Source organism: Antennarius striatus, chromosome 15 (genome assembly GCF_040054535.1).
Source record: "Antennarius striatus isolate MH-2024 chromosome 15, ASM4005453v1, whole genome shotgun sequence".
In the NCBI taxonomy this organism is placed as follows: domain Eukaryota; kingdom Metazoa; phylum Chordata; class Actinopteri; order Lophiiformes; family Antennariidae; genus Antennarius; species Antennarius striatus.
The window spans coordinates 19,357,336-19,380,069 of NC_090790.1; the positions used below are offsets into that span (position 1 = coordinate 19,357,336).

The 22,734-nt window shown below is 49.2% G+C and overlaps 1 protein-coding gene across 1 annotated transcript; it reads right to left on the bottom strand.

Moving 5' to 3' along the window:
- Window positions 1-3,420: 3,420 nt before the first annotated feature.
- On the bottom strand, window positions 3,421-22,734 carry nup214 (nucleoporin 214). Its single transcript, XM_068334392.1, is given in 37 exon segments — window positions 3,421-3,770; window positions 4,418-4,451; window positions 4,627-4,772; window positions 5,215-5,386; window positions 5,553-5,705; window positions 5,795-5,963; window positions 6,052-6,122; window positions 6,478-7,285; window positions 7,287-8,014; window positions 8,106-8,158; window positions 8,639-8,714; window positions 8,846-8,915; window positions 9,788-9,851; window positions 10,618-10,729; window positions 12,944-13,111; window positions 13,210-13,530; window positions 13,607-13,690; window positions 13,766-13,854; window positions 13,958-14,134; window positions 14,451-14,554; window positions 14,638-14,796; window positions 14,927-15,076; window positions 15,930-16,013; window positions 16,488-16,576; window positions 16,665-16,783; window positions 16,864-17,302; window positions 17,380-17,538; window positions 19,405-19,528; window positions 19,844-19,910; window positions 19,991-20,097; window positions 20,296-20,399; window positions 20,541-20,604; window positions 20,698-20,768; window positions 20,860-21,058; window positions 21,704-21,858; window positions 21,949-22,144; window positions 22,572-22,734. Coding segments are annotated over 37 exon segments (5,964 nt in total). The 5' UTR covers window positions 22,614-22,734; the 3' UTR covers window positions 3,421-3,733.

Genomic DNA, 22,734 nt, shown 5'->3' on the forward strand with positions numbered 1-22,734 from the left:
AAAAACAAAGTCGCTCTTTGTTCTTTTGATGTATGGAGGGCAAAACGTGCCAAAACTGGACTGAGCCAAAAACTATGCAGTAGCACATCGTGAACACCTTGACTTGTTGGGGCTGTTCTCCTTGTGTCCTAATCACGACTTTGCATCGAGGATATTTGTATTTTCATCCCACAAAAAGTCAAGCTGTGCATCGGATTCTTGTGTTTTTCTCCTTCCAGGACCGTAGAGGTAAATCCATCTCGTGGACCCAGACGTCCCAGTTGTCCTTTAATCCTCATAATCATCATCTCCTTATTTAAACAGGTGAAGCGTCCAGAGTTCTCGAGCATCATCATCCTCACTTTCACTTAAAGTAGAACATGAGATGATGCGAGCGACTGTTTGTTTGTTCTTATTCCGCTTTGACACCAGTACTTGAAAATGGGTCCGTTGTAAATATTTAAAACTGTGAAAATGCACAACCTGAAGAACAAACCCTCAATAAAGACATTTTCATGACTGAAATTGTGAAATTTTCATCTTCTTTTTCTTTTTTTGAGTCCCATTCAGTTACAATATTTGTGTCCTAGAATAAAATAATCTCACATTTGTCTCCCTGAATGAGGCAAAACTTGTTTTTCACTTATTTTCTTCATCAAATCACTAAAATAATGTTTTTAAATCAACTTAATGTGATCCAATTTAGTGATAAATTTTTTTTATCACTAAAGTTAGTTTTCCTTCAGATCCTTTAGAGTCAGACATTATCGGATCTTTGTTTTCAAATTCATTTATATTTATGTTTACAACACATTTTCATGACTCGTTAGACTGATGCATTAGTTTCATCTCTACATGTGAACGTTCAGATGAGAGCAGGAGTTCAACACCGGATGAGGAGGAACATTCAGGTTCTTTCAGGAACGTCCTCCATCAGCTGGGTGCTGCTGCATCTGTTAGGAACTATTTTCAGATGCGGATTAATACGCATTTGGCGCCGGTGGGCATCTGAAGTATGTGGGATTGGCTCAAAATAAAGTTCAGCACCCGCGTGCCCCCATGATGGAAGAAGAACCGACTTTGGTCTTTTATAGGATGAAGAGCAGCCTGAAAAACAAACGCTGTCCTGTGCTGCTTAACTTTTAGTGACATCAGAGGGTCAGAGGTCAAAGGTGAGGCCCCACCCAGACTCTGAGGTTGCCTGATGGACACCACAGAAGAATCCGGACCTCCAGCAGTTGCAGCGTCTCTGGACGGACTCTGATCTGGATCCTGTCTTCCTACTGGTCACATGTCTGAGCTGCTATATTTACTGCCTGTGTCCACCTGCCCCCCCCCCCCCCCCCAAATAATTACTGTCCCACCGTGTCTCCGGGACCGGATGGTGCTATGAATAGATCCCTAGCATTCTCTGACAGCTCTGGGGTTCATGAGCTGCTGATCCTCAGGAATCTTCTGGTTTCAAAGGGTGAAGGGAGGGGGGGGGGGACAGGTACTAACATCGATCATTAATCAGGAATAAACCCTGCCCCCCCCACCCAGTAGCTATCATGATGGATCAGCGGTGGATCCATATACAGCCACATCACCTTCATGTGGAACCAGTCTCCCTCCTGCAGTGGAGCTCATGGCCCAAAGGCATTGTGGGTATGAACTCCTGCATCAGAGCAGGAGGAGGAGGTCGGGGAGGGGCGGCGGGGGGGGGGTTGTTTCGCTATTTCTGTCGAGAAAAAAACCCTCATCAGCTCTGGTGATGCTCTCAGCTGTTCTCCTGACATCCATGATCAAGACTGTGAGATTAGACTTAATCCCGTCTGTAATCCATCACAGCCAAGTGTTGAATGTCGCTGATAGAGTCCCACACGCTAGTGAAGAGCCAAACCCCCCCAGAGGTGGGACTCTGAGCAGTGGAGACAAAACGTAGATTAAGAATGTGTTTACAATATATTTACACTGTATTTACAGTATGATTTCTGTATATTTACAGTATATTGACAGTATATTTACTATATATTTCCAGTATACTGTATATATCTTCACAGTATATCTACAGAACATTTACTATATTTTTCTAGTGTATTTACAGTATATTTACAATACATTTACAGTATGTTTTCTGTATATTTTCAGTATAATTACAATATATTTGCTATATTTTTGTATTTCCTATAACTTTACAGTGTATTTATAGTATGTTTACTATGTTGACAGTGTATTTACAGTATCTTTACTATGTTTAGTGTATTTATAGCATGTTTACTATGTTTACAGTGTATTTACAGTATCTTTACTATGTTGACAGTGTATTTACAATATCTTTACTATGTTGACAGTGTATTTACAGTATCTTTACTATGTTTACAGTGTATTTACAGTATCTTTACTATGTTTACAGTGTATTTACAGTATCTTTACTACGTTGACAGTGTATTTACAGTATGTTTACTATGTTTAGTATATTAACATTATATTTACTGTTAAGTGTATTTATAGTATATTTACTGTTTAGTTTATTTACAGCATGTTTACAATGTTTAGTGTATGTACAACATATTTGCCATGTTTACAGTGTATTTAATAATAAGCAATGTTCCTGTAATGCTACTATATTAATGACCAGATACACAGCAGGGGATAAAGCCCCCCCTACCCCAACTCCAGCAACTCAGCAAACAACCTCCCCCCCCCCGCTTGGTGGATTATCAGATTGGGATTATGATGCAGACAAACTGCCCTAATGGGTTGTTTTGGTTTTGCTTTATTTGTCAGACGATCTGATGCTCATCAAAACCCCTGAATACCAGACGTACGACAGCATCAGGACCAGAACCAGGACCAGGATCAGGACCAGGACCAGGATCAGGACCAGGGGAATCATGGACAAACCCCAGAACATGCTCATGCTGGGGGACATGATGTCATCAGAGGAAGTCGGAGACGTGATGAAGAGCTGCTCATCACACAAGAGTGGGAAAAACAAACAAACAGGGAATAACGGGGGCTGGGGGGAGGGGCTTAGCTATTTTTAATCCCTCTATCTCCCAGCTGTCATCCTCTCGAGTGTTTGGGAGACTTTCCTGTCCTATCACCCCCCCCCCCCCCTCGGATCAGGGCGGCAGAAAGTCAGGATCTGGATCTGAACCTGGTGGACGGAGGTTGAAGGTCATACCGAGGGCCAGACTGAAGGCGTGGACCCCCCCCCCCCATTCCTCTGCCGCCCAGTTTAGGTCCGAGTCCACCAGATTCAACACAGGAAGCGAATCATGTTCATTCATGACCCGTTCAAAACACGACACCCCAATCTGTTGAGATTCAGAAGCAACTTCCTGTGCAGACAGGAAGTGGTAAACGCGAAGCTGTGTTGGGCTCTAAAATAATCAGATTATCATCAAATGAACGGTTTAACCATCAGGACAAAATGAAGCATGAAATCTGAGCAGCTGATTGGTTGAAGAAATTTATTTACCGCTAATTTCATGTAAAAATATACATAAACAGGGTTTAATGCGAAACCACATTGAAAAACAAAACATCTTTAAATTTCATCACTTCCTGTATGGATGCAAATGTTTTTCCAGAACACTTCATTCATTCTGTGACAAACTTTTTAAAATGTTCTTTCAGACTTCCAGTCAGACTTGAGTTTTCTCCACTTCTGATAGTTTTGTTTTACTTTGGTCTGAAATCTTTCCGCTTCTGACCCGTCGGTACCGGAGCTGCAGGAACCGGTTGGGGTCGAGCTGCTCTGATGGAATCAGCTTCTCCAGCTGGAAAATGTTTCAGGACCTGACCTGGAGGACGAGAGGGAAAAACAAAGAGGAAGAGTCACCGGGCGCGGAACCACAACCAGAACCTCTGCTTTACGGGCCCAACGTCCTGTCTTTGAACGCCTCTCAGAGAGCGATGAAATGACGCTGAACGACCCGCTGACGCATCAAAGGTCAACCAGGACAACGTGAGAAGAATCAGAGGGAGAACGAGGTAAAAAATAAAATTTAAAGATAGAATTTCTTTCTTCAAATTCGCATTTTTAGTTTTTTGTCATTAAGGCTTGTTTGTTTATTAGCAACAAAATAAGCGGATGTTTAGAAGAACTGTGAAAATAAAGCTGGAGATAAAAAAGCCAAGCTAGGCTAAACTAAGCTGAACTAGGCTGAACTAGGCTAAACTAAGTTAAACCAGGCCAGGCTAGGCTAAACTAAGCTGAAGCAGCTCTCCATTCAGGATTCGTTCCACTGGAGGGGAGCGGGGAAACGAGATCTAGGGATGAGATGCAGATGAGAAAGTAGGAGGGGTGAACGACAGGTGAGTGTGACGAGAGGACCGAGAGGGGGCGGCGGCTTGTCTCAGGTGTGTTCTGCACCCGACAGAATTGTTTCGTGGCTGAGTTGTTGATTCGTTCCAAGCTGAGCTGGAGGGAAACGTGTGTTGAACTTACTGGTTAGCAGAACCGAAGGAGCTTCCAGAGAAACCTGAGGAGAAGGAGGAGAAGGAGACCCGAGTGAAGAAGAGCAACACCAGCGCAGACGTGTCAGACAGACAGGTGGACACACAGGTGAACACACACAGGTGAACACACACAGGTGAACACACACAGGTGGACAGACAGGAGGACAGACAGTCTGTCCATGAGCAAGGCAGTCTCACCTCCTGCCTGGGGCTGCTGTCCGAAGCCCGAGAAGCTGCTGGGCTGACTCCCAAACCCAGAGCCCTGCTGGGCGAGGCTCCCGAACGACGGAGGGTTCTGATTGGCTAGGCCGCCGAAGGAGGGGTGGCTGGGGGGCGACGCGAACCTGAAACCCAGAGAGGCATCGAGAGATGAAGCAGAGCACACCTCCTGCAGAACCTCCTCTACAGGACGCCATTGGCTCTAAAAGGGGGGGGGGGCAAGGGAGGCATGGCGAGGGAAGGGCGGAGTCAAGCAGTTTAATCTGTAGAGATTATCGGAGGAAAATAATCCTGGTCCTGAGATCCACAGTTTGGCTCCGAGCCGAGATCAGGGGGCCAAATGCTGGATTCACGTGTGTGTGTGTGTGTGTGTGAAGGACCCGTTCGGGGGGGGGGGGGGGGGCAAGTACAGAATTTAAATGTTTGGATCATGACCTGCTGGGGGAGGAACAGGAAGTAGAACAACCACACAGATGTGACAACTAGCATGAAATAAATCACGTCACGTTTAAATCGAACTCCCCACTCCCACACCTGACCCCCCCAAGACAGAAAACAGCTCCGCACCCGAAGCCTCCCATGTTGGAGGCCGTGGTTCCCTCTCCGAACACCTTGTTGGCGGAGGAACCCATGTTGCTGCTGAACGCCGCGCCGGATCCGAACGACGCCCCCCCCCCGAAGGCCTGAGTGTTACCAAAGGAGGGGGGGCTCCCGAAAACTGGGGCGCTTCCGAAACCACCTGGGGAGACAGAAACAAGAACTGAGATGAAGACAGATGGGGGGGGGCGTGTCAGCGCCACAGACAGGAGTTCCGGATCGGGTCTCGGGTGCTTCCTGACCCCCCCGGCGGTACCGGTACCGAACTGTCGGGACTGGCACGGAGGGGGGGGGCGGGGGAGCTGTACCTGGTTTTGCCGGCGTGGAGAAGGATCCGAACCCTTGCGACGCCACGCTCCCGGCGCTGGTGCTGAAGGTCCCGCCCGTTTTATGCTCGTCGAAGGCGGGCTGTCCGAAGCCAAAGTTCTTGGCGCCGCTGCCCCCGAACAGACTGTTGGTACCTGGAGGGGGGGGGGAGAAGGAGGAAGAGGAAGGTGGAGGCTTGTTTCACGCTTCAGGAGCGTGTTTTAAACGGCGTGCTTCACCGTACCCCCCCCGGCGGGCTGGCCGAAGCTCCCGGCGGTGGCGCCAAACGGGTTCTTGCTGGCGGCGTCTTCGCTCGGCTTCCCTCCCAACCCGCTGAAGAACCCCCCACCGGCGGCGGAGTTGGCGGTACTGGATGGAGCGGAACCGAACAGGCTCCCCCCAGATGATGGCTGCTGCTTGGGGAAGGGGGGGGGGGCATAATGCAACCTTTATTTTAAATTTTAAATTGTGAGACATTGGGAGCAGGTGGGCGGGTCTTACCTGTCCGAACAAACCGCCGCTGGGTTGGCTGGGCTGCTGTCCGAACACGGAGGTGGGGGTGGAACCGAACGCTGGAACGACAGGAAATGATCAATCGAAGCGCTTCCTGACTGTTCATGTCACATGACTGCTTCTGAATCAGAACCTCCTGTTCTCATTGGCTGTAAACGCCGATTAAGTTCTTCAACAAGGAAGGATGGGCGGAGCTTATCAGTGAAAATCGGGCTTCTAAACACGGAATTTATCGTCATGACGACTGATCCAGTTACGGAACAGAGGATGGAGAATCGGAGGAAGACAGATTACGATTAATTATGTATGTCAGTGTCGCTCTGAGCAAAGCATCATGGGAAAAAAGACACAGATAAACGTTTAATTCTCATTGGATGTCAGACAGGAAACGCGTGCGGCGGGGGGCGGTCTCACCTGACGGCTGTCCGAAGCTGAATCCGCTAGACGTGGACGTGGTGGTGTTGCTCCCGAACCCCGCCCCCTGCCCGAAGCCGGAGCTCTGGCCGAACGCCGGGGCGGTGCTTTTTCCCAGCATCCCCAGCGATCCGGTGCTGCTGGCCGTGTTGGCGGCGCCCGAGCTGAAAGAGAAGGAAATGGCACCGCCCCCACCGCCGCCGGCGGACGCTCCGAAGAGACTTCCTCCGGTCGTGGCGCTGCTGGAACTCGCTCCGAACGCCGATTGGCCGAAGGAAAATCCGGCGGCCGTCCCGGCGCCGCCAGTGGGTTGACCGAATCCGCTCGCCTGGCCGAACACGGGCTTCCCGAACCCGGTTCCGGTGGGGGCGCCAAACCCGGCTGAGCCGAACGCCGTTGACCCCGGGGTCGCAGACGCCGCGGCCGGCTGCCCGAACACGGCGCCGCCAGCCGCAGCAGCAGCAGCAGCAGCAGCGGCGGCGGCGGTTGGCGTCGTCGTTGGGCTGCTAACGACGGTTGGGGTGGGAGTGGTGGTGGGTGGAGCCACCGCGCTGATGACGGGTGCGACCCCCGCGGTGCCGCTGTCAGTAGTCGTCTGAGCCGGTTGGATGAAAGCAGAACCGGGTGTGTCGGAGGCGGGAACCTGGAACGCTGCGACCGCCACCGGAGGCGCGGGCGCCGCCGCCGCGGGGACGGCGGCCGCATCCGAGGGGGTCGTGGCAGCGGCTGCAGTCGGGGTCGTCGTGCTGTCTGGGGTCGTGTCCGACGTAGGAGCTGCACTGGACGGTGTCGGGAGGGTGGGTTCAGTCGGGGGGGGGCGTGGAGGAGGAGGAGTCCGGTGGAGGAGCGGCGGGGGCCGGAGTAGGAGGAACGGGCGGCGCCGCCGTGGTCTCCTCGGGGGCGGGAGCCGCCGCCGCCGTGGACTCCGGCACTGCGGGAGTCGTGCTGTCTACCACTGGTTCAGCGGCGGGTTCTTTTTCAGGGGGAGGGGTCATTTCAGACGGCTGTGGGGGGGCCTCTGAGGAGTCCAGCGAAGCGGCCAGGAGGCTGCTGAACGATAACGGCAGCGCCGCCGCGACGCTCTGGGGCACCGAGAACGCCGGCTTGGGGTTGGATTCGGGCGGCTTGAACAAACTGCCCGCTGCTGCCCCCTTGGAGAAATCTGCCCCGTTAGAATCCTCTGCAGACTTCTGAAGAATGGCGCCGAAGCTGAACTGGGCCCCCCCTTTGCCCACCCCTAGTCCGCTTTCCCCGAAGGCGAACGAGGCGGCGGCCGGTTTGCCCGACGCGTCTTTGACTTCCTCTCCCGCGCCCACACGCAGTCCCGAGAAGCTCCCCAACGTTTCTCCCCCCGCCGTCGCCGCCTTCGGGGGCTGAGGCTCGATCCTGGGGGCCGACGTGGTGGAGGGGGGTTTGTCTCCCACTGGCTTGGGAGGGGGAGCGGGGGAGTCGGGGCGGAGAAGAGGGGCGACGGACTCCTCTCCAGGCTGGCCGAACTTCCCGTTTCCTCCGAAGGAGAATTTACTCATATCCTTCACTGGGGAGACACGAGGAGAAAGGTCATGATGGGGATGGGGGGCATGTCAGACACCATCCTGGAACTATCTGATGGTGCTGGATGAGTTTACCTGGGGGGATTCCAGATCCTTGGCTAACCGAAGCGAAAACAAATCCTGCAGACCTGCAGGAAATTTAAAGGATGATTAAAGGACAAATCTCCACAGAGATTGCGAGAGCCACGATTGGACGATACCTTTAACACCCCCAATACCCCTGGATTCAACATTTTACCCTGACCTACACATTTTTGTGCCTCTGGCTTCCTGAAAATGTTGCTTGTTGCTTTGTGATTACATCTCATCAGGTTTCAGAGATGTGGACCTAAAATAGGTATAAAAGTGAGAATTTGACCTTGACCTAGTTTTTAAGGTCAAGGTTGTGATCAATTTTCATCTCCTTTGCCTCCTTTGCCTGAATGTAACGTTTTAAGTTGCGTCTTCCTATCTTATCCGGTTCCTGACATATGTGCAAAAAAGAAAAATGGACACAAGTTGACCTTGACCTAGTTTCCTCAAGGTCAAGGTCATCCCACTTTCATCCCCTTTGCTGCCTGAGTCATGTGCTTTTTGTCTCATCTCTATCTGCAACACTGACGACTCACCCGGGGGTGAAGGAGAAGCCTTTGCTGCTGCTTTGCTCTGCAGGAGCTGCAGGAACGTCCGTTTTGGTCGACTGACCTGAAGGACATTTAGAGAACATTAAAGAAAAGGTGAGGTTCTGCTTGTTCTGGGGGGGTTGGTGGGGGGTGGGGTGGCGTCGCTGGTTTCTGTGGGAATAAATGCTGACAGGAAACAAACACACGACTCACCAAAGACGAAGCTCCCTTGAGTCGTCGTTAAACTTTCAGGCGGCAACTTCTGGACTCCTTGGGTCGGATTCTGAACAGATTAAAACTTTATTCCACCTTTATGCAGGACAAACCGAGACAATCCCTCCCCACCCAAGTGCAACTTCTGACATCAATGTGGGACTTCTTCCTGGACATTTCTCCTGCGTGTCGTTAACGTGTGACTTCACATATAAAACTATCAGCAAGCTGTGAGTTTCACTCACTGCTTACTCGTCATATTCTGGGTCAAAGTTTAGAAGAGAGATTAAAACCCATCCAAGTTGTTTTTGGACATACGAGCAAAAAATCCGAGATTGGCGGATGGATACCACATCAGTGAGACCGTATCTCGTTCTTTACCGCGTGTTGGCGGATGGATACCACATCAGTGAGACCGTATCTCGTTCTTTACCACGTGTTGGCGGATGGATACGACATCAGTGAGACCGGATCTCGTTCTTTACCGCGTGTTGGCGGATGGATACGACATCAGTGAGACCGGATCTCGTTCTCGTTGGTGGAGTAAAGACGTAGCTCGTGTGTTCTCCTGACTTTTGTGTTTCTTTTCATTCTTTACGTAACTTATATATATTTATACACAGGTAAAATCTGCATGTCTATTGGTTGATAAAAATATGTATTTTTTTTTATAATTTAGGGGGTTTCACTTATTCTATAAAGCTGGAACGGATTAAAATGATTTTTAGTTATTTTAACTGGTTAAATGTTTGAATTAAGAGTTCAGCCACGGAATGGGTTAAACCCGTATTTCTAGGTTCTCCTATAGGTTCCATTGTAGGTTCTACTGTAGGTTCTACTATAGGTTCCATTGTAGGCTCTATTTTAGGTTCTATTAGAGGTTCTCATGCACAGAGAAAGACAGATGATGGCTGGAGATCAACAGACGAGCAGAAAACTCACTCGTTTGGCCAGGTTGGAAGAAACGGTGGCAAAAACCTGAGCCGCTGGATCCGGGACAGGTTTACTGGGAAAGACAGGAAGAGAAGTCAGGTTCTCTTCACACAAACTCCTGTTAGGGTTCAGAGGTCATGAATTCCGACTGAAACCACGAGCAGAAACCTGGTCTGGGCTGTCAGACACGTTTGTGGTCAGTCACACAAACCGCTGTTATTGTTCAGGTGTGAACGAACGACCTGGAGCACAGCCGTCACGCCGGTGACCTGACTTATAATTTAAATTCTGAACTGAAATCTGCAGCTGTAGGAAAATAAAATCATAAAATAAAACGTACGTAATAATCGTCTATAGAAATCATATGCGCTGCTACTGATGTGAGCGCTTTCACAAGGGTCCGTCGCTCTTTGCTCCTATGAGCAGGTTTTGTCTGGAAAAAGCCCCGAGCAGCAACGGCCTGCCGACAGCTCAGCGAAGCAGAAGGAGTAGGTCAGGAGGCGGGGGGGTGGGATGCAGCCGCCGTCTTTCAGAGCGTTCCTCGGAGATGACGTGTATTCAGTGACACCGAAACGAACGCGGGACGCCGCGGGCGACAGACTGACTGCCGACCGCGTTGCAAATAACAACCGGCGTCGTCGATAAACAATACAGAAGGAGAGGAGAAAACCTAGTGGGGAATGTGAGGCGTATGGATTCAGTAGGTTGTGTTTAACATGTGTGACTAAAAGAGATTCTCCACCATCTCATTAAAGCGCCTGCGTTCTGATTATCTCTACATCTAGTGTCACGTGACACCAGGGAGGAAGAGGAGGAGTCGCCTCATCGCTGGAGTTTACCTGATGATGCTGGAAACCCCCCCAGGAGCTCCTTTTTCTCTGAGCTCCTGGACGTTGACCACCTGAGGAACGGTTTTCAACGTGGACTCAGTCAAGGAAGCACCGACAGCAGCTGCAACGCACACACACACACACACACACACACACACACACACACACACACGCGCGCGCGCACACACACACACACACACACAGTTAAATTTGATTAACACTTTTGTGTTACACAAAAGTGTGTAGGAACCAATGTTGTCCTCCTGTAGGAACTAAATGATGTAGGAACCAATGTTGTCCTCCTGTAGGAACTAAATGATGTAGGAACCAATGTTGTCCTCCTGTAGGAACTAAATGATGTAGGAACCAATGTTCTCCTGTAGGAACTAAATGATGTAGGAACCAATGTTCTCCTGTAGGAACTAAATGATGTAGGAACCAATGTTGTCCTCCTGTAGGAACTAAATGATGTAGGAACCAATGTTGTCCTCCTGTAGGAACTAAATGATGTAGGAACCAATGTTGTCCTGTAGGAACTAAATGATGTAGGAACCAATGTTGTCCTCCTGTAGGAACTAAATGATGTAGGAACCAATGTTGTCCTCCTGTAGGAACTAAATGATGTAGGAACCAATGTTGTCCTCCAGTAGGAACTAAATGATGTAGGAACCAATGTTGTCCTCCTGTAGGAACTAAATGATGTAGGAACCAATGTTGTCCTCCTGTAGGAACTAAATGATGTAGGAACCAATGTTGTCCTCCAGTAGGAACTAAATGATGTAGGAACCAATGTTCTCCTGTAGGAACTAAATGATGTAGGAACCAATGTTGTCCTCCAGTAGGAACTAAATGATGTAGGAACCAATGTTCTCCTGTAGGAACTAAATGATGTAGGAACCAATGTTGTCCTCCTGTAGGAACTAAATGATGTAGGAACCAATGTTGTCCTCCTGTAGGAACTAAATGATGTAGGAACCAATGTTTTCCTCCAGTAGGAACTAAATGATGTAGGAACCAATGTTCTCCTGTAGGAACTAAATGATGTAGGAACCAATGTTGTCCTCCAGTAGGAACTAAATGATGTAGGAACCAATGTTCTCCTGTAGGAACTAAATGATGTAGGAACCAATGTTGTCCTCCAGTAGGAACTAAATGATGTAGGAACCAATGTTCTCCTGTAGGAACTAAATGATGTAGGAACCAATGTTGTCCTACTGTAGGAACTAAATGATGTAGGAACCAATGTTCTCCTGTAGGAACTAAATGATGGAGGAACCAATGTTGTCCTCCTGTAGGAACTAAATGATGGAGGAACTTAATGAAATCAGAGTCATCAAACATAAAGGGGCGTGTCTGACTTTTGATGAGCAGGAAGTGACATCATCGCATCATTCACGTCAGTGTGGTGGAACACCTCAGTGGATTAAAGCTAGGCTTAGCCTCTACACCCCCCAGGAGAAAATTCATTCAGCAGAGGTAGAGATGTAAAAGATACATTATGGTACTACAGGATTTTATTATTATGGGATGTAATAATAAAAACTGCAGCTAGACAGCAGACTGGACTGGTCACTCAACTGGGACTGTGTGTTTAAGAAGGGGCAGAGCAGGATGTACTTCCTGAGGAGGCTGGCCTCCTTCAACATCTGTCCTAAGCTCCTTCTCATGTTCTATCAGTCCGTAGTCTCCAGTGTGCTGTCATTCGCCATTGTGTGTTGGGGTGGGGGGGCCAGGAAAAGAGATATGGACCGTCTGAACAGACTCATCCGTAGAGTGGGCTCAGTGGTCGGGCTGAGCCTGGACTCTGTGGAGAAAGTTCTAGGGAGCAGGACCATGTCTAAAATTAAGGCCATCATGAACAACACCAGCCCCCCCCCCCCCCCCTACACACCACCTTCTCCCAGCAGAGAAGCACCTTCAGCGGCAGACTGCTGTCACACAGCGCCTCCACAGAGAGGCTGAGGTCCTCCTTCGTGCCCCGTGCCATCAGGGGGGGCAATGACTCTCTCAGGAGGAGCGGGGGGGAGGGGGCGAGGTCAGCACGGGGTTGAATGGATTTAATTTAATTTTATACTGTTTATATTTTATAGTTTAGTATATAAGTCCTGTTAATGCTGCATGTGTCGTAATTACAGTAGTAATGACATTACTATAACATTTAGAGTAGTAATGACATTACTTCAGTATTAACAGTAGTAATGACCTCAGATGGTGATTATAGATTGAAATCTAATCAATAACTTCCTGCAGTGAGCATTAATGAGCTGAGACCGGTCTGCTGGCCTGTACCGCCCCCTGCTGACGCACATGGAGTATCGCACCACACTGCTCCTACCTGGTTTCTGATTGGCCATCTGCCTGCGTAGCGCCGCTGTGGCGGCGGCCTGCTGGGCGGTGATGGTGACGGGGGCGGTCCTCTCCATCGGAGGCGCTCCATGTTTGACGGTCTTGGTGGCGAGGGCGGTGCTCTCCGCCCCGCTGAGGTTGATCTTACTGGTTGGAACTGAAAAGGCAGCGACATATTTTAACCAAACGTTGAGCATCTGACATCATCGGCAAACAAACCAATCGTCTGGAGGAGGAGGAGCCTCGGTCGCTCACCAGGATTGGCGATGGGGCTGAGTCCGAAGCCGACGCCCTGGACCGACTGGAGTTTGGTCAGAGGGGTGGACTGGATGGCCCCGAAGCCCGGCTGGATGGAGGGGGTCCTCATCACGGTCAGGTGGCGGGGGGCGGGCATCTCTGCGGGAACCATCGCCACTGGGAGGGGCTCCGGCTGGAGCTCCTCCTCCTCCTCCTCCTCCTCCAGCTCCAGCTGAGATGGGCGGAGCTCCATGCACTGGGACAGTGAGGAGGTGGAGCTTACGTCGTCCAGGTCCTCGTAGTATTTCGGCGAGAGGAACGCCGAACGGGACAGAACGGCTGAGGGGAGAAGAGTCAGGGGTCAGGGTCCCGCTTCAACTCCCAGTCGCTCTGGTTCTCCAGGTGGGACGTTTACCTGGGGCGGTGGAGCGGACGGGGGGCATCTGCCCCTTGGACAGGAAGTTCCGCAGCTGGGACTGTTTCACTGGAGATATTCTGGCTGTTGGAGGAACATAAACGCAGTTAGAGCACTGGAATCCTGTCAAATCGATCGTAAATACAGACAGATCAATACCTGGAGATTTGGCGCTGGTCTTTGGGGGGGTGGTGTCCAGCCTGGCCTTCAGAAGCGCATCCCTTAAATTTTCAAGTTCGCTTTCCAACCTGTCAGAAGAAAGAAACGCCGTTCAGTCTGCGGAAACACGACGGCGGATAATTAATCTCAATCTGGTCTGGGTTTGATTCCCGACCCAGATCGGGATCGTACCCCCCCGCAGCGGCGGCGGCAGCGGGGTGGCAGTGGGGCGTCTGAGTCTTGCTGTAGAGGTGAAGCGCCGTGAGCTCCTTGGACAGCTGGTCCAGGCGGTTCTTCTGCTCCTTGATGATGTAGAGATTGTTGGCCAGAGTCATGAAGAGATTCTCACGGCCCGGAACCATCATGTGTCTGAAGCAGAGACGAGAGTCGTTACCAAGGAAACCCAACACTCATTTAACGCCAACGCTATTAGTTCAGCGTTAACGTTAAATAACTAATGCTAACACACTAGTTAGCGTTGGTTAGGTAGACCTCAAGTCTAACTAACTAACCGGTCTCAGTTCAGTAATGTCATTACTACTGTAAATACTACAGTAATGTCATTACTACTGTAAATACTACAGTAATGTCATTACTACTGTAAATACTACAGTAATGTCATTACTACTGTACTTATGTAATAGCGTTAGCCTTAATTCATTAGTGTACATCAGACACTCCTCACTTCTGCTTCTTCTTCTTCTCCAGGTGTTTCTCCCACTCCACGTCCAACACGTCGTTGACGTCCTCCACGGCGAACAGGACGTACTGGTACAGCCTGCGGATCTCCTGGACGGGAGGCGAGCAGACGACACGCTGAGCGTGTGTCGGCGGACGGGCGGTCCGTTGGCGCGGCGGGTTCCGGTCCTCACCTTGAGCTGCTCCTCGCTGCGGGGGTCCAGGGGCTTCCTGTACAGGAGCTGCCGGTAGTTCCTGTCTCGGCTCAGGTCCTTCCGGGCTTTGGCCTCCTCCGTCCCGGCGAAGCCCTCCAGCAGGGTGGTCTTCAGGACGCCGATGTCGCCATGGAGAGACTAAACACCAAACATTGACTCCAGAACGACTGAACAACGTTCTATGGGAGGTGATTCTGTTGTTCTGATTGGATCCTGGCATCAGGAGGCGGGGCTAGCGTCCCCCCTGGACCGTCGGTCGCCGCCTTACCTCTGTGGTTTCCTTGATTTCAAGGGTGAAGATGTGGAGGTCTTCTGACTCCTTCCTCAGGTCCTTCATCTCCTCGCTGGAGCCGACCTTGAAGTCGGCTCTGGTGCTTCTGGCCTTCAGCTCATCCAACTCCTTCTGGAAGTGAGCGATCTGTGGAGAAGACATGACGTTCACACAGCCTTCAGGTCCCTGTGCGTTCGTAGTTTTTAATCAACTACCAAATTAACAGCGAATGAAAATGGATGATTCTTACATTTATTTAGTGTTCATGTGTGTGAAAGTGTAAACCAGTTGCTCAGAAAACGTCAAATCAGTTTCAATTATAAAAATAAAAGAAGAACCTCGAGATACGAGTTGAATCCGTTCCATGACTGAACTCAAACGTCAAACATTTAACTAGTCAAACTAACTACAATAATTTTAATCCGTTCCAGTCTTTAAAAAAAACCCAAACCCATTAAATTATGAAGTTGTTTTTTTTAATCAACCAATAGACACGCAGACTTCATCTGTGTTTAATTAATCATATATAAGTTACGTAAACAATGATAAAGAATGAAAAAAATAATAATGCAAAAGTCACGAGAACACACGTGTTTACTCCACCAACGAGAACGAGATCCGGTCTCACTGATGTTGTGTTGACCCACCAACCAGTGGCGGTATACTGAAGCACAACTTGTATCTCAAATAACTCTTATCTCGGGGTTCTATTTTATAATAATTCCGTGGTGTGTCTCACTGACTGACAGAAGGAAGCAAAGTGAAACCAATACCAGTGATGTGAATCTGACTGAAATTTTAGAACTAAAAAAGTTTTACAATTAAACTCTACCTAAAGGAACATTGACACACACACACATGCACACACACACACGCAACGTGTCATCATTAGGTTCAGTCTTCCTCCCAGTTTGTAGCACCAGACTCTCACTCTTTCCACCAGTTCCCCAAATAAAGGTGGGACATTGTTCTCAGGTGTTGATTGGCTGACGTGTCTCACCTCCTCCAGTATTCCAACCATGATGGGATCCGGGTCTTGCTTCTGCTGGAGCTGCTTCTCCAGGGCTTTCATGCTAACAGCTGCCTGTAAGGGAACGCCATAAAAAAACACACTCACACCACGGCATGAAGGTGAGGACAAAGTAGTACGAACATCTGGAATTCAACACGTCGCTGCTTCCTAACAGTTACTGTTAGCGCTGACTGAAGCAACACAGACATTTTAAAACCTTTTTTTACCTTCTGCGATCAGTTTAGTGCTAGCTGTTCCAGGCTAACGTGCAGTGCATCCCAGGGATGCACTACTTTCTGGAGGTAAAATGAACTCAATACTTCAGGTTTCCACTTCCTCTTGTTTAAAACAAAATACTGCCCTTGCTCTAGCTGCTATTTTGTGTCGCTAACAAAACCGTTAGCGTGCTCATGAGCACTGAATGGATTCTTGATGTAACTACTGCTAACAGAAATCAGACTGAAGCTCATTGCGTTCAGCGAGTTGCTCGGGTGACAAGATTTAAGTTCTTAAATACTTTAACAGTCGGATTAAATCGGACAGGACCTGTGGAGTCTGGACACGGCCCTGGGGGGCGGGCGTCGGCTTCTGCACGACTGTGGGAGGGGTGCTGGCTTGAACCGGACGCACAGGAGCTGCAGCAAAGCAAACGTTAGAGCCAAACAAATCAACAGGAAATGTAAAGATGACACCTTTGTGCATCGATGTCAGCGACGTCCTCACCTAACACAGCTGAGGGTTTGGTGGCCAACAGAGGCGGGGCGGTCACATGACTGGAGTTGGACACAACAGTTTTGGGCAGGGGGGCAGGCTGAGGTGTGGGGGTCTCCAAAGCCGAAAGTCTGAAGAAAGACGATGCAAATGATTTTTTTTTAAAACTTCTGTCGTACGTAAAAGAAGCGGAGCCTCGGTCGTGATGTACCTTTCGTTCAGATTGAGCTTCACCGTTGGTGGGGAGGGGGCAGCGAGGCTCTGGGGCGCGGGTGACGGCGCTGCGGCCCCCACTGGTGTCGGTTTGATAGCAGGCGTGAAAGAGAACGCCGAAGCGGCCGAGGGGGCGTCAGAGGGAGGTTTGGAGGCGAAGGAGAAGCCAGACGACCCCGAGCCGAACGGCGTGGATCCGGCCAGGCTGAACGCCGACGGGGCCGAGCCGGCGCCGGTCGCCGGGACGGAGAACATGAAGGAGGATGAAGACGATAACGTGGATGCTGTGGGGGCCATGCTGAATGGGGCAGAGGATGAAGAGGCAGCTGGGGCCGGAGGGGTGGAAGCAGCTGCTGGAGTCAGAAGGAGGTTGGAGAAGGTCGGTGGGGCCGCCGGGACGGAGGCGGCGAGTCTGAGCGGCGGGGCCGCCAACAAGCCTTCAACCGGAGAAGAAAAGATAAGTCTGAATCGTCGTTCTGCCGAAGCTGTTAAAACGTGGGTCGGGTTCACCCACCTGGCTTGGGGAGTCTCTCTCCGTCCAGGGGGAGGGCGGCGGGAGGCGACACCAGCTGCTTCACGCCGGGGATGAGGTTGAGCAGAGCGAACGGGCAGAGCAGTCCCTCCGTGGACAGCATGAGCATCGTGGGCGCCGGCGGCAACGTCTTCTCGTCGGCTTCGCGAGGCAGAAAACAAAAGCCAGCGTGATGTTTGATTCCACATGCTGACATGCATCCAGGAGCAAAATGAACAAACCTGTTACAGAACACCTTCAGCAGCAGCTGCTCAGCGTGTGATCTATCACCAATAACGCACCATCAACTCATGCTTCACCTCCACACGTCGCACGCTCACATTATGACGGATCGCTATTTTAAAAGTCAGCATCGATCCAGACACAAAAAACAACAAGGCAGTCAGAGACTGCAACATCCCGTGACACCCCTGAATTCAACATTTTACCCTCACCTACACATTTTTTGTGCCTCTGGCTTCCTGAAAATGTCGCTTTTTGTTTAGTGATTATATCTCAGGTTTCAGAGACGTGTACCTAAAAAGGTCTACAACGCACTCCAAGAACCACACGCGATTAACGACTTCCGCGATTGAGCGACAAACTATTTATCTTACTATTTACGGTAATTTAAATGTTTATGAACTGATATCAAACCACCTTCTATCTGTATCACCTTTTCCCACACTCTTATCGATTGTTTAAGAGCACTTTTGTGTCTCACGGAAGTCTGAGACTCACAGAACGCAGCGCACTTCTGGATGCTTTCCAGATGTGTGTACGGTATCATGTGACTGCCTTCCAAAAATCTGCAATGAGTACAAAAGCTGAAATTTGACCTTGACCTAGTTTTCTCAAGGTCAAGGTCATCATCTCATTTTCATCCCCTTTGCTGCTCAAGTAATGTGCTTTTTGTTTCATCTTTCTATCTGCAACGGTTGTGGAGATATTTGGTGGACGAACACACAAACACAATACAAACACAATACATCACTGCTTTGTGGGATGTAAAAATTCCATTTCAGTGCTGCCACAAATATTCCTCAGTTGTCAACAAATAATCACACACACTAAAAGAAACGCTGACAGAGGAGCGGACGGGAGGAGAGCGACAGTGAAGCTCATCAGCATTCAGCAGCAGGACCGTCTGGGATGTTTTGTTCGTCTGAGGCGTTTTTAGAAGTGCCTTTTCCCCACAGGCGACCCCTCTCTTTATTCTAATGCCTCGCTTCACATAAAGGTTTCTGATCCGACTGCGTCGCGTCAAAACGTGGGTCTGGCTGCAGGCTTTTTACCTCGCTGGGGAGCAGGAATGTGAGCAGACAGCCACGGCGGCTCCACGTGAAAGTCTGGCTCTCTGCTGAAGATGAAACAGCACTCAGATCGGGGACTGATCGCTATTCTTTACACACGCTGCAATACGGCACTGCAGCAGAAGAAACCGGATGGGTTCGGCTCCGTCTGATTACTAGGAGAGCACTGAACTGAAAATTTTGGAGATTAAACACAGACGACGGAATGCAGAAGTCAATTTAAATGTGACGACTTCCCCATTCTCAAAACGTATTCAACAACTTTATAGCGCAAAAATCATTCAAGGTTTTTTTTAAAAAATCCGATGGAACGGGTGTGTCGTACCTTCCAGAGGATAAATGTTCTGAGCATAGATACAACCTGAAAGGACTCTGGACATGTTTAGTGTCTGAACCGGCTTCATTTTTTAATTATCAGATATTTTAGGGAGCTTTGCTTCATATATAGAAACAGGCCAAAGTCAAACTGCACAAAACAAAATCCTCCTTCAACATCTTTTAGTAATCAGACAGGATTTCAGCTCCATCGTGATTTCAAGTGTGTTTACAGCTGCCAACAGCGGTGATGCTGCAGACCGGGGCAGCACTCGTCTCTTTACTGGTGAGTAAAGGAATAAAGGCATCGGACATTTGTTCAACTGTCTAAAAAACTAAATAAATTCCAACTCAAAAGAACCAAGCACAAAACAGGAGGAAAGGTGCCCAGAACACTCACTGATGTGGATCTCCTGCTGGCTGGTGAAGTCGATCGCTAAGCCGAGAGGAAGCGTGTCTTCGTTTGTGTCAGTTACTGGAAGCTCCGCCCGGCTGGCGTCCTCCAGGTTCCAAAGCTCCCAAACCTGTGAAGGCGAGTGAAGTCAGGACAAACTCCAGACAGTCTGTCTTTGACACCTTGGATCCAGAAGCATTTAAACCAGCAGCAAACATCCAGCTCAGTTTCACCTTTCCATCTGAAACTATTAATGAGTAGAACTACGGCCCACAGAAACCATCGTTCTACCAGCAAACCGTCGTCCAGCACCAGAATTTGACAGATCCCATTTAAAACACGCACTAAACGTCATTTTAAATAAAAGAATTTCTAATTCATGCATTTATTTTAAAATGACACTGATCTCAAAGTTTGCTATCCTCTCTGAGAACTTTCCACGTACCTTGTCGTCTTGTCTGGCGATGACGCTGACTTCAATGGAAGCTGCTGAAGCAGCAAACACGAGATCCCTGGAACACGCAACACCACACAAATTCAACGTGACAAGAAGCGTTTGAAGGGGTAAACGATGAAATGTCATCGGTCCCACCAGTCCTCCACGTGGTGCAGGAAGTAGTGGTGCTGCCGTTCTGTGCAGCTGCCGTAAACCGTGTCACCGAAGTTCAGGTACTTCGTTTCCATCTTCTCATCCTTCTTCTACAAAAAAGAAAAAACAACCCATCACATTCTTCTTTTCTGTCATAAAATAGACAGATTATTTCACCAACCAAACATTCATGTCAATTCCAAACTTGAGGACGCATTAAAATACTTTGTAAATCAATATTTAAGACCAGCAGGGTGGAAATGGACAGGAATCCAAGTCAGTGCACACAGGATGTGGGGTTTCCTTACAGGCAGGGAGACCAGCACGAGTTCAGGAGGCGTCTTGAGCGATCCGTCAGCAGCGGCGTAAACCACGGCGAACACGAAGGTCTTCAACCACAGGACGTCCAGAACTGAGAGAGGAGGAGGAGAGGGAATCATGTTTAAAGCAGTAAATAAGCAACATTATTCACAAAAACATGAAAGTTCTAGCTGGTGTCAGGACATAAAACACAAACATTACGAACTCTTATGAACAACAGGTCTGGCTTTACCTTTGACAGGCTCATCAGAAGTGTAAAAGTGGGGACAGGGGATGACCTTCTTCTCCTCCAGAGCCTTTCCAACACAGGAGAAAATGTGTTTGTCGTCTCATTGTCGTGATCAGCGTGTTAGTGTTAATGTTAACGTGGATGAATGCAGCTCACTTACTGGAGTGTACTGACTGACTGTGGCGTTATGTTTTCCCGCTGCGACTTGTTTCCCTTTCGGACTCCAACAAACTGCGTGAAGCAGAGCAAGTGATCAACAGTTTAGCCACGACGGACGTACGGAGCACTCGCTAATCCAGCCAAGCTGCGTCGCCTCACTCACGGCAGGTGATGCCGCTCGAGGCCGGCAGTTCGGCGAGGACTTTGGCGCCGTCGGCCACGTCCAGGATGCGCATGCTGCCGTCGGACGTGCAGACGGCCAGCAAAGAAGCCTGGGCGGGATTCCACTTCAAGTCCTGCACCAGAGTCCCGGGAGGAACGGGTGGCAGCAGCGACGCGAAAGGCAGCTTCTGTGGTCGTGTCTGAGCAGAACAACAATAATAATAACGGTCAAATGCAAGTCATTAAATCTGGCGACTTAAAGGAAATGCTAGGATGAAATTCAAAGCGGTGATCAAATGGAATTTCAACTTATTTTGCTGGACTGGTTCTCTTATCGCTGCAGGTATTTTAAAAAAATAGATGAATTCATTAGAAACTTCGGGAAGGATTTAATTTAAAAACATTATATCGATCGATTGAGCTGCACGGTGGGCAGCACTGTCGCCTCAATCGGTTCGAATCCCTTCTGTGTGGAGTTTGCACGTTCTCCCCGTGTCTGCGTGGGTTCTTTCCAGGTTCTCCAGCTTCCTCCCCCCTCCAAAAACATGCAATTTAGGTGAATTGATAACTTCTAAATTGACCATAGGTGTGTGTGTGAGTGGTTGTTTGTCTTTCATGTGGTTTCATGATGTGCTGGCAAGGCGTCCGGGGTGTACCCCGCCTCTCGCCCACAGTCAGCTGGGATATAATCCAGCACAAGGGAAAAGCAGCTGTAGACGAGACGATTCTAGTCGTCTAGTCTACAAGAACATGGATGGATGAATGGATATTGATCAGCTAATAATTGATTACAGTTAAAAACACATATTGATGGAAGTGGAGACGCCAGCTCAAGCGTCACGGACCTTGTTCACAAAGGTGCGGACATCATAGAACGTGAAGGATAGCCTGTTGTCCTCAGACACGCCACAAACGGACAAGGTGAGCTCATCACAGCTGAGAGCCAGGTGATGAAGAGCCAGCTCCACCTTCACCTCCGCCAGCGCCGCCGTCCCCTCCACTGGAAACCAATCAGGACGAGATTAAACAAATGGACGAGGACGGAAACAAACGTCCACGTGCGACTGTTGGAAAGCAAAGTGTTTAATACCGATTTCGTTGGAGTTGCCATCACATTTATCCACATTCAGGATGTCTTGAGTCCAGTAAACTTTGAATGTTCTGTCGAAGCCGACAAACGTCAAACCAAATTTGTTGGAGATGGTCAGGAGGCTGGATCTGTCTCTAGGCAGCTCTTCAGATGGCTCGAAAACTCTGGCTTTCTTCATCTGGCGAAACTGAAAATCCTGAAACACACACAAGAGAATATGTTTTCTAAATGAATACTTTAATGACTGAAAAACTTGAATTAACTCACAAACTATGAAAAACACACCTGACATCATGGTTTACAACCAGTTTAACGAACAGTCAGAGCACATCTGATAACATGCTAATGCTACGATGCTATGTTTGTCAGTAGCCGGCTACACAGCGAGCAAATGCAAGCTTGTCACTGCAGCTTAAAGTTAGTTTAAAACGGATCCTGTCGGTATAAATCGTGTCCATGTTTATTATCCGATTGCTTAACGGTTGTGTGTTGTTGCGTGAATTTTTAACGGGACCACTAGCTAACAAGCTTAGCTAGACAAATCACCGTTGAAGATGCAGCGACACAGCTAGCAAACATGACCTGACATGCTAACCTGCTGCTAAACGGGTAACAGAGCGTACCTTTATTTCCCTCTCCGGAGGGGAATCCGTGTCGTCACTCATTTTGATGACCTGAAGCTGATAATTGTTTGTTTTTAGGTGTTTATTCCGTTCTATTTTAGACTTAAAGACAAGTTTCTTAAGAGCCACATTGGACTGAGAACAGATGAACGCACGTCGCGCC